This window comes from Sceloporus undulatus, chromosome 5 (assembly GCF_019175285.1).
Source record: "Sceloporus undulatus isolate JIND9_A2432 ecotype Alabama chromosome 5, SceUnd_v1.1, whole genome shotgun sequence".
In the NCBI taxonomy this organism is placed as follows: Eukaryota; Metazoa; Chordata; class Lepidosauria; order Squamata; family Phrynosomatidae; genus Sceloporus; species Sceloporus undulatus.
In genome coordinates, this window is record NC_056526.1 from 58782612 (window position 1) to 58795254 (window position 12643).

The 12643-nt window shown below is 43.2% G+C and overlaps 1 protein-coding gene across 4 annotated transcripts in view; it reads right to left on the bottom strand.

Annotated features, from left to right (window-relative positions):
- The window catches only part of MSRB3 (methionine sulfoxide reductase B3), an 87726-nt gene extending 77059 nt beyond the window's left edge, over positions 1-10667 (bottom strand). The window contains exon 1 of one of the 4 annotated variants that reach the window (XM_042468861.1): positions 10529-10667. In XM_042468861.1, the coding sequence (XP_042324795.1) occupies positions 10529-10610 (82 nt within the window). In that variant the 5' untranslated portion in view covers positions 10611-10667. The remainder of the gene's footprint in view (positions 1-10528) is intronic. The other 3 variants (XM_042468859.1, XM_042468858.1, XM_042468863.1) reach the window with 3 other exon arrangements.
- Between the last annotated feature and the right edge of the window lie 1976 nt (positions 10668-12643).

Here is a 12643-nt window from a genome sequence, read left to right on the forward strand (position 1 = left end):
GTTTTGGGGGGTGAGGGGGATTAATGGTTTGGAGCACTGTTTATAACTGCAATGACAACATCCTATGGAATCCTAGGGTTTGTGGTTTAGCAAAGAGTATTTACATTTCTCAGCCAGAAAGCTCAGGATGTCTCAAGCTGCAGTCACAGCAGTTAAAGTGGAATCATACTGCTATAAGTGTCTTTTGATAAGCTTCAGATTCCAGCACCTTTCCTCTAGCAAGAAGAGGCAGAAAATTGGTATGGAGGGTTTCAGAGTCAGTGAAAATGCCAGGTCACAGGAACAGACTTTCACTGATCTGCCTATCAAGAGATGATACAGATGATCTAGGCAACATTTGCTCAATTGAGTATTTTTGGAGGGAGCAAACCAATGGCTCAGAAAATTCCTTGCCTGCCTAAGAACATGCTGTAACAGGAAGCAGCTTTGTGGCTTGTGCCAAGCAAAAACTATTTTCTGTTGCTCTGAAAATCTGATTCTTGTTTCTGATACTTAATGTATGAATCAAGTCTTTGTCGAAAGGAACAATTAAACTGAACTGAAATCTTTTTGAAATCTTATTTAATTAAAAAGGTGAAAAACCATTTAGGGCAGACACCTAGTTTCTTTTACAATCACCTTTGTAATCTAATTAGCTTAATCTAATTCCTTGTCATTTTAAACAAGATTAGAATAAGGCTGATTTTAAAAGCATATTTTTAAAATTCAACTAATTCTGTTCTTTAAATTTAACCAGTACAATCTATGCATCTTTTCACAGCTTTTTGGCTCTCAAGAAAGAGAAAATGGTGAAGGATTGCCATCTTTACAGTACTGTAAAATAGATAGGATATAATAGATTCCAAGAGTGACCTATGAAGGATTGTTTCTGGACCAGTAAATAACAATAGTAAACAACTTTAGCCTCCATGAGGGGCATTTCTACATTGTAGAAATTATGCAGTTTGACACCACTTTAAGTGTTGTAGCTCCATTCAACAGACTCCTGGGACTTGTAGTTTTACAAGGTCTTTAGCCTCCTCTGCCAAAACATGATGGTGCTTCACAAAACTACAAATCCCAGGATTCTATAGAATGGAGCAGTGGGAGTTAAAGTGGTGTCAAACTGCATCATTTCTACAGTGTAGATGCACCCAGAATCATATTTCCAAATGCACTTGAATTTTTACTCCTATGTAAGTATATGGCTGCCATTAAAATACTGCACTCACATGTGCTCTTGGTCACAGGACTTACACTTTGCTATTTAACTGTGAAAATGCTACAGCAGATAGTAAACCTGGTATCCTTCAACCATACCTTTCAGAAACTGGTATTTAAGGTGGTGAATGAGTTTTAGGACTATAAACCTTTCAGCACCTTAAATACTAACAAATTCATCATGGCATATTTTCAAATCCTAATAATGCTTTTTCTGTTTATAGCTACAAATATATCTTCTGACAAGTTTATATTAAACATAAACATTACACACTTTACTATTAATTGTAATTACATTAAGCATCTTTAGAATATATAAAACAGTAAATCTTTAGAACAATGGTGAAACACCTGCTTTTTTAGGATTAATAGCCACATGGGTATAAAATGTCAAAGAGCTCTGCTATCACATGTCCTCAGCACACATTAAAAATAGAATATATAGGTGTTGTGACAGACCTATTAAAAGATACATTAAAACAGAAAATGTGTCCCATAAGTGGAAACAAGAAGTTAAAACTATAGTTTAGCAGAGAGACCCAGTTAAATTTATAGTACTTAACTGGAATCAAAGTGACTGGCACTATTCCACAATGTGAATGGAGTCGTAGCTACTATTGTGGACTACATGTTATCAGCTTGACAACAAGGCAGGCTGCTTGGCTCCTTCCTAAGTGAGAGCAGCTAAGCACGCCCCAAACTTTCTATACATGATTTGCTTATTATTAATTCAAAACTTGGAACTGAACTCCTCAAAGAAGGTGGAACCATAAACTAACAACAAACCATGATTTATGGTACTGGCTTGTTTGGGAAGAGAAACATTCCTAATTCATGCTTACAGTAGCAACCAAATGGGAGCAAATGGGAAATGTCCACCAGAAAGATGCTTGAACATATCCCACAGTTCCTCTGGAATAATCAATTACTGTTACCTCCAAAATCTTTCACAACAGAAGATCAAAAGGGCAGATGTCTACATACTGTAGAGTACCATCATCCAGGGATATTACCTTAAAATACAACATGTTCTGAACCCTTCTTATTACAGGAAATATTTTTGATACACAATGAATGGGGGGATCACTATTTTTACATACATGTTTGCATACTTATGTAAACCCCAGAGGCCTTTTGGGGTTTGGGGTTTTTTTTCTCCTTACAAGTGTTAGGTTTCTTGCACACATGCATCTCTAGTAAGGTTTGCCACATACATTTCACTACCATGCCTATTGAATCCTATGGAGCACATGCAGGAGTGCTCTGTACAGCCTCTGAAATAGCTTCTTACTATTTCCTTAGTACTTGTTTTTATACTACCTTGGAACAGTATTCAAGCCTCACAACAGCTCAGCAAAGGCCATTTGTTTGGCAGTGTGGAAAGACAGTGTGATAGCTTATGTGATAGTGTGATAGATTCCGTGTCTAAGAAAGCAGGGATTTCAGTTTCCCACATAAATCATCAGTGTTGCAAAACTGTGCTCTGGGGAATCAGGTGGATTGTTTCCAAGGAATCAGATTGCTTTATCACTTTATCTAATGTCTTGAGTTATTTGAAGATGTAATTTAGATTCAAACCCAACTGTATGTCCTAAGCATGCATGGCTGCTTGAAGGTATAGCTGTCACCTTAAGGCATTTAGTTATGAGCACTACCCAAATCTGTATGCGTGCATTGCCCTGAAATGCACATCAATGAAGCAATATGGGTAAGGTGACAAAACTTTGGCCGTGAGAAGTCACAACTCATGGCAATAATGCCAGGAAAGTAGAAGGTAGTCTAAAGAGCAGAAGATGGCACACCAGATGGCTGGACTCAGGGAAGTTATGAGCCTGAATCTTCAGGACTTAAGCGGATCAATGGAAGATAGAGGGTCTTGGAGATGTCTGATCTACAGGATCTCCATGAATCAGGGTTGACTCAAGGGCAGTTAACAACAAAAACAACAAGCAACAATACATACTAATTTTGCTAGCAGTTACCACTCATTTCACTTGCAATTGATAGAACACTGCAATATACTTAAGAATAGTTGTCTAACAACAAGTCAGCATTCAGTAGCTAAACAAGAATGATAATTTAAAGAATATAATTTCCTTTACAGCAGAGGATCTCATGCTGTGGTTGAGGAGCTACTGATAATTTATAGCCATACTCTTCAGCTGCGCACAGTAAGACAAGTAGATGTGTTCCTTGAAATATCAAATCTACTATTCTGGGTGGATATTACATTCTGTGTACCTCAGACAGCACAGATTCCTACCTTCCCGTGTCCTGCATATATTTGCAACAACATATTTCCAGAACATCATCCTAGGAAAAGGGCACACTGGGGTCCCCTAGCTTAGCTCGTGTGGGCAGAAGGAATTTGCCAACAGCAACAACAACATTTTTCTCTACCACCAACCCCTGTTGTTAAATGCTGAGTACACATATAAGCCTGCTAAGTGTTAGTTAACCCTTCTAATCTAGAACATGGCCACATAGCTCACAAACCTCCCAAAAATCAATCAGGTATGAACTTTTTGTGTAGAGGGACTATTAATCCCATTCAATGTCTGCAGTCAGAACAAACTTCTTGGGTCAAACTTCTAAAGGCATATCTTTGTACCTGGCATTCCTTGGTCCATGTCATAGTTTGAACCAAAAATTATGTTGATCCTGCAAGTCTAGGGTTGCCATAAGTGAGGACCTCCAAACCGGGACAAATGTAGGACAAATGCAGGACAACATTTTCAAATGTAGGACACATTTTATCAAAATGGAGGACATGCAAAAAAATTGAGGCTTTTTTAGAAATGTTAATATAAATCCATGTTTCTTAGGCATGATCAAAATGGAGGACATTTTGACATTATTCCTAGACAGATCACGGAAATGTACTTCCCTTTCTGGCCACCCCCCTCTCCCCATTCCAAACAGCACATTTGAGCATTGAACATGGCTTTATTTTAACATTGCCTCTTGCATATTTCAGAGGCTTATTCCACAACCAAACCCTTTGGTTTTTCTTCATTTTGACTTGTTTTCTCTGTATTCCTCCCCACTAAATAAAGGAGACATGAAATGGAGTTAATGGGTACAAGTTGTTAAACAAAAAAGTCTTGTGAGACTCTGTAGGCAAGAGGTGCACCATCTTAAGAACTGCATTAAGCACACTTAGGCTGCTGCCACACTGCTTTCACTCTCAACACTCCATCCTATGGAATCCTGGGATTTGTAGTTTGTTGTGGTGCCAAGGCTGGGCTTTGAAATCTCAGGCATAAGAGAGGCAAAAGGCTTGGGCTGCATCTACACTGGAGAAATAATCTGGTTTGAGATCACTTTAACTGTCTTGGCTGAATGCTATGGAATTCTGGGAATGGTGGTTTGTTCCAGCACCACAGCAGAATGGCAGTTAAACCCCTGGAAAGCTCTCTGACCAAGGTGACCAATGCCCTCACCCCAAAATGTAGGGCACCCAAGCAAAAATATGTAGGACATGGCCAAAAATAAAAGCTAAAAACACCCATGTAATTATAAATCCATGCTTCTTAGCCATGATCCAAATGGAGGACATTTTGAAATTTGACCGAAGAGGACATGTCCTGGAAAAGGAGGAGGATGCCTGGTCACCTTGTCTCTGGTCCAAAATGCACTGCAGAAATAAAACAATGCTGGACTGAAATGCCCAGAGTTCCTCACCAAAACTGCATCCACACTGAGGAAATAATCCAGTTTGAGAGTGACTTAACTGTCCTGGGTTAGTGCTGGGGAATGCTGGGAATTGTAGTACATTGTGGCCCCAGAGCTATCTCTGACAGGGAGTCCCATAACCCTCCAAACGTAGTTGAACTGCAGTGCCCAGAATGCCTCACCAGTTGCATCCACACTGAGGAAATGGTCCAGTTTGAGACTGCTCAGTGCTGGGGAATCCTGGGAATTGTAGTCTATTGTGGCCTCAGAGCCATCACTGACAGAGAAGTCTCAATGGCGGTTTACAGACCGCCAAATAGTACGTCATCAATACATACTAGGGTTAGGAAGGGGCGGTGCTTCCGCACCCCCCTAACCCTAGTACGTATTGAATACGTACAAGATGGCAGCGCCCTGTTCATACGGGCGCCGCCATCTTTACGTATCGGACACTGAGCGTCCGTACGCGTCGCGGGCGTTGTGACGTAGTGAGTGCGCCCCTGGCGCCTCGCTACGTCGCAAACGCGACTTAAAAAGAAGCTCCATTTTGGAGCTTCTTTTTCGGTCCGTGCGGGAGTCGGGCCGTGTGAAGGCTCCGGCTCCCCCGCGGACCTACTGGCGGCGGCGGCAGAGCGCCGCAAAGCGGAGGTATGTACCCCGCCAATGTCTCCCAAACACTAGCATTCCCAGGATTCCCTAGCACTGAGTTAAAGCAGTCTCAAAGTGGGTTATTATTCCTGCAGTGTGTGAGAGAGATAGAAAGGCTAGGGACTGGATTCATTCATTAACTCACAAAAGGAGGATCTCTGTGTCCAAAACACACTGCTTGGACTGCCAGGGCTCAGTGCTATGGAATCCTGGGAATTGTAGTTTATTGTGGCACCAGAGCTCTCAGACAGAGAAGGCCAAATGCCTCACAGACCCCAGAATTCCAGAGCATTGAGCTTTGGCAGTTAAAGGGGTCTCAAAGTGCGGGGGTGGGGGGAGAGAAAAGCCAGGGAGAGTGAATGAGAAGCTCACCTCGGCTGGAGGAGGAGGAGGAGGGAAGGAGCCAAGGGAGGTGGCCAGGACCATCAGCCTCCTCTCTTCCACCGAAGACTGCTGGCAAGAGGCTCTGCCCCCGCCTCCTCTGTGGACCATTCAGCTTCCTTTTGTCAAAAGAGCTCTGGTGCCACAAGAAACTACAATTCCCAGAATCCCATAGCATTGAGCCATGGATGTTTAAGGGGGGGGTCAAACTATTTCTGCAGCCTTCTGCTTCTCCAAAGCGCTTCCTATTTACAAGCAAGGCAAAATCTCTTCCTTCCAAGCCATTGAAAACCAACCCAAGGGGAGGAGGGCTGATTGCTTCTTTCCCATTGGTCAGCTTCGGGAGAAATTTGCATATTACAAGGAAAGGTGTTTAGGGCCTCAAAAACGACCCTGTGATAAAGAATTACAACAATACTGAGTGGTAGACATTTAAAAGATGAGGCATTTAGACTCCCAGGGAAACAGGAACGATTGATGCCCTTTTTTTCTTTGCTCACTGTAACCTGGAAGGTCAGGCCTTTTGCAAGACATATATACCAAGTGGGCTGGCAATAGCTCTGAGTGGCAGATGTTTTGAAGCCCTGCTCTCTAGGCTAAGCTAGGCAGGGAGGCGGGGAGGGAGGGTGGCACACAGCCATGGGGAGGGGTGGAGCTGCCTCCAGGGCCTTGCTGGGGGGGAGGTCCCAGGGGAGGGGCTAAACTGGGGTGGGACCGTGTGGCCCTGCCCCAAACTGGGAAAGTCCCGCCCCCAGGCGGGATATGGCAAGCCTATGTCTTACCTACTACTGACTTAACTTACAGTGAGTGGATCCCATAGATGTTTTGAGTCCCAGTTTTGGGAGGAATGCAGGATATAAATATAATAACAACCACTACCATTTGTACTGTTAAGGAAACAGCATCCAAACCCAGAACTCCAAATAACTGGTAAAGAGAAATGCAATTCACTAGAAAATAACATTTGGTTGGCTACTTTTACCTGGATTTGCAGCCTTGGCACTCGTGGTTGTGGTCATTCATGAAGCCAAGGCTGCGGCTCCCTTCCTCCCTCCTTTACCGGCATCTTCCTCCCTGGCGCTGGGGACTTTAACCGGCCACCAAGACTTATAATCCTGCCCCCTCCCTCCACCACAGCCAATTGACATTTTGTGCACCCATTGGTGAGGTTGCAGGATGTGTGCACACTGGGCCCTGAAAGCTGCTGGAAAAGAGTCCTGATGGCTGCTGGGACCTATTACAACCCCAGTGGCTCTGATTAAAGACTCCAGGGGAAGGGACGGAGGGGGGGGGGAATTTCACAATAGTCAAGTCCTATGACACCACTGGGGACAAGGGGACTTGAATATTTGCAAAATTTCAGATTCACACGAATCCAGAGGGACCACTATATTGTGAGATAAATATATACATATATATACAGAATGAAGCCTTTTTCTAAAATGAGGGAAATATTAATTTATAGAATACTTTATTGCCATACGATATTAATGTATGCCCTTGCTTCCACTGTGTACTATTAATACTCTTTGACATACCTTTCTACTTTTTTGTGGCAAGGATTGTAGTAGTCATAGGTCATTCAATATCAGCACCAGGGCTGGGGAGTAGGAGTATTTTGCTACTCCTTATTCCTACTCCTACTCCTGTAAAAACTTCTTACTCCTTGACTACTACTTCCCAGACCTGATGCTGATATTGCAGATGTATGTTGTTACTCCTTATTCCTGTTATTATATTGTATATGCAAACACCAAAAAAACAATTTCATTATATTGCACCAGGAAGGGACTGGGAGGCAGAGAGACACTTATACACACACACCAGCCTTACAAAGCAACCAGGGCTTTTCCCTTACTTCCTACTGGGGAGTAGGAGTAAGGAGTAAAGGAGTAAGAGGTTTTTACAGGAGTAGGAGTAACAGTAAGAAAAAAATCTTACTCTGGAGTAGGACAAGGAGTAACCCCCAAATCATCACTACTCCCCAGCCCTGATCAACACACACTAGAGAGGAAACTGGAGAGAAGGCGGCAAGATTAACACTACAGTATGTTGGAAAGTCCAACAATTTTCAATATAACATCATATAAAAGGTTGTTTATCTCCTAGCTGTTGCAAAGATTTGTTTCTCTGTGTGTCAAGCAAGTGAAAACAAAATTAGTCGGGAGAAAATGCATGCACTTGTGAAATCTATGAAGAGCCACTCTTGTTTCTCTCTCTCTCTCTCTATGTATACCTTATGTACAGAGCAGGTAAAAATATGCTCAATTAAAGGCAAATGTGTAGCAAAGTTTTGAAGCATTAGAATAGGCAGCAAGCTAGTCTGTAAATCCACAGTAGCATTATTTATATTTAGCATTCCGACATTCCACGGCCAGTTAGAACATTCTCTTAAAATTCCCAAGAATCTGGCAAGTTGTCAGCTGCCTTAATTCCGCACACTTCACTTGCTGAAGGCTCACACATTTGTACAAAACCCTTTTAGGAGATTATTTGCTCCAGGAAATTGTTGCATCATCCTTCTGCCTACCAGACAGGAGCTGGGGAAATTCTTACAATAAGGGTATCCTTAAAAAGAAAATCCTGCATTGGGCCCATGACCACAGAATCCCACTTCACTGAGGGTTTTTAATTTACCATTTTCACTAATTCTTGGTGCCAAAAGCATACCAAATTCAGTACCTTGGCTATCTTTTCCATATCTGACCCATGTATCTGCAGTTCAGGCTCCACTGATCAGGTTCCAAAGGCATGACCTGGATAGTTGCCACTGGAAACACAATACTGGATTGAGTTTAGCACTGTCCTTCAGCAGGACACCTCTTCAGATATTCTCAAACCCATTTAGCCCAGGACTAACTACCAGCTCTTGTTTTTTTCTAGCCACAATAATAAAGACTGAAGTTTTATTGCATGCATAACAAAAAGAACACACACCCAAAGCTTTTACTAAGTAGCAGCGCAATCCCACACACATCAGAAGTAAAATTCAAAGATATAGCTGTTTTAGTCTGTAGAATCAGTATGTAGAGAGATCTTGTAGCTCCTTTGAGACTAAGTGAAAGAAAGAAGTTGGTAGCATGAGTTTTTGTAGACTTCAGAAAAGCATCTGAGGAAGTAGACTGAAGTCTACGAAAACTCATGCTGCCGACGTCTTTCTTTCACTTAGTGTCAAAGGTGCTACAAGATCTCTCCACATCAGAAGTAAGTTCAGCCCCAGCAGATCAACAGAGCTTAAACACAGAAGTGTGATTGAAAACTGGAGGTCTAGGTTGCTCCCACATACCTAGTTGGCTTGTCTGTATACTTAACATCTGTGTGTTATGTTCAAGCATCTTTCCAGTGGATACTTCAGCCAAATGGGGGCAAATGGACAGTGTTTACTATAAAAAGATGCTTGAATACAACCCACAGATGTTTCTATGCTTGCAATAAAACTTCAGTCTTTATTATCACAACTGAAAATAACAAACTTAAGGGCTCAAAGATATAGCAGTGTTAGTCTGTAAAATCAGTATGTAGAGAGATCTTGTAGCACCTTTGAGACTAACTGAAAGAAATAAATTAGCAACATGAACTTAGTCTACTAACTCTGGTCTCAGTGTGAGTTTAGTGATATCTGAAGAGGTCTCCTGCTGAAGGGCAATGCTTAACTCAATCCAGGATTCTGTTTCCAACTACCCAGGTCATGTCTTTGGAACCTGATAAGCAGAGCCCATACCACAGATACATACGTACACAGGGTGACCAGACGTCCTCCTTTTCCAGGACATGTCCTTCATTTCATCCTTCTGTCCAGATGGGATTTCCAAAAGTTATGAGCATGACTAAGAAGGATGCATTTACATCTCTGTAAGTGTTGTTTATTTGGTCATGCCCTACATTTTTCTTGGATTTCCTACATTCAGTGGTGCCTTGTCCTCCTTTGCAGTTAGGACATCTGGTCACCCTGTGCGCACACTGTGCCTTTGCTCCCATTTGGCTCCTACTAGAAGCTTGCACTGGAAACGTTTATCTCCCAAACCATGCCAGACATTATGTCTGCATCCTCACTTAAATCCCCTTGAACTTAGTGGGGTTGCCTGCAAAGGACTGCTCTAGGCCAGGGTGACCGGGCGTCCTCCTTTCCCAGGACACATCCTCCATTTCCAACCTTCTGTGCAGGAGGAAGATTCTAAATGTCCTTCATTTTGAGCATCACTAAGAAGCATTTCTGAGTCCTTTGAGATTTTCTTTGGTCATGTTCCATCTCCCCCCCCCCCCCCCCCACGGAATGTCCTCCATTTGGCAGTGAGGACATGGTCTTCCTCTGCAGTGAGGACATCTGCTCTTGTGTCCTCCTTTGAGAGGAGGACATCTGGTCACCCTGTTGTGTGCCAAAAGCAAAGACTGCAAACCTGGACCTCCCTCCCCCCATCCAGAAGCACCCCTCCTTCAACTCCATGAGCTCTGGCCTCTGGAGTCAGGCAATGAATAGGGGCTGTAGGGCTTAACCAAGTTCAGGGATTGAGAAGAGACTGCATCCGCACTGCAGAAACAATCCAGTTCGAGAGTGCTTTCACGGTCCTGGCTCAAGACTCTGGGATTCTGGAAGAAAACTCTGGAAAGAGGAAGGCTCCCTTACCTGCTCCAGGCAAAGCAGCAGCAGCAGCCACAAGGCAACAAAACTTCAGGAGGCAGGCAAGCTGGGAAGGTAAGTGGAGCATCAGGAGGAAGACTTGGCCCCCAATGTTCAGCCTTCCTCCCTCCCTCTCTAGCCGGCTTCTTTCCCCGCCCATCCCCGCCTCTGCCTCCCAAGGGCATGATGGGAAATTCCTGGGCCCCAGCTGCCCAAATATGAGCAAAGCCAGAGCAGAAAGAGAGAGAGAGAGAGAGAGAGCCCTCCTCCTCCTCTTCCTGGACTGCTTGGCTCTGCAAGGCTGGGAGTGGGGCCAAACAGTGGCCTCTGGCTGCTGGGGATTTTTGGAGATGGGCCCTAGGCAGAAACTTTAGCCGGCCTTCTTTCTCTCCCTTGTCTGCAATGCATCCTCGCTGCAGATAATAATAATAATAATAATAATAATAATAATAATAATAATAATAATAATAATAATAATAATAATATAAAATTTACATCCGAGTCTGGGTTTTGTGTCTCTGGCTGCACCCACACTGGAGAAATAACCCAGTTTGACACCACTTGAACTGCCAGGGCTCCATGCAATAGAATTCTGGGCATTGCAGTTTGTTGTGGCACAACAGAGAATTCCACCGCATGGAGCCTTGGCAGTTCAAGTGGTGTCAAACCAGGTTATTTCTTCGGTGTAGGCGCAGCCTGTATGTGTGTTTTGTGCTGTCAAGTCACTTCTGATTTATGGTGACCCTAAGGAAAACTTTATCAGGGGGTTTTCTTGGCAAGTTTCTTTTCAGAGGGTTTTTTCCTGAGGCTGAGAGGGTGTGACTTGCCCAAGGTCACTCGGCGGGGTTTCCATACTCCAGCTGGGAATGGGACCCTGGTCTCCAGAGTCGTAGTCCAACGCTCAAAACACTGTGCCCTCTTGGCGCCACAATCCGCTTTGACTCTGCTTTTCACTGCCATGGCTCCCTGTGATGCAATACTGGGGATTGTATCTGGCTAAATTCCAATTCCCAGAATCCCAAAGCAGGGAGCCATGGCAGTGAAAAGTGGAGTCAAAACAGACTATTTCTGGAGTGTGGATGCAAGGCTGCAGCCTGGAAGAGGCTGGATGCTGGGAATCCTCAGTCCAAATGTAATGAAATAAAACTCATTTCCAAGTTCAAGCTGCACTTTGAGCAGAGCTGTTAAAATCAACTGGCACGTTGGTTATTCTCAGTGCTGTTTTTCTAAAAAGCTTTTGGGTTGTTTAGTCAGCATCCTGCTCCAGAGTCAGATGCTTCTAGGAACTCCGGAGGTTGTTGACTTATGAGGAATCCTATTAATTTCACAGGGTTTTTTCTTAGGCAAGGAATATTCGGGAGTGGTTTTGCCAGTTCTGTCCTCTGGAATATAGCCTGTAGCACCTGGTATTCCCTGGCAATGTCCCATCCAAGTACTAACCAGAGCCAACCCTGCTTAGCTTCCAAAATCATTATGTCCTTAGGGTAGTGATTCTCAAATGGTGGGATGCGACCCTCAGGGGGGCATGCAATTTGGAGACTCTGATCACTCATCCTTCTCCCAAACTGTTTTGTGGATAAAATTTACACGAGTTGAGTTAAATATTTACCTAAATAAAACTGTTATAACTTGAACAATGTTATTTCCTTATAAAATGTTAAAATATGAATATACATGAATGTGCAGATTAAAATATGCCCACACTAAATAAAATATGTGCAGATAAAAATATGCCCACACCTCGAATGAGGGGGGCACAACATCCACATGTAAATGTAGAGAGGTTGCGAGGGTTAAGTTTGAGTACCGCTGCTTTAGGGTATTTAGGCCATACCCATCACCTTATCCTCCCCTACCATGTAGATACATGTTACTGCAACTACTGATCTTCAGTGTGGAGTAGAGGTTTGTATGTTGGACTGGCTCTGGAGCCCTGGGTTTGAATTTCCCTTCAGCCATGGAAAACCATGGGCAAGTCATACTCAGCCTCTTGCCAAGAAAACCATGAAAGGCACACAACACCAATATTGTATGTTTTAATCTCATTTTAAATTTTAAATCATTTAATCTCATATTAAACTTTGTCTTGTGGGTTTTTAATGTATGTTTTTTAATTTGTTG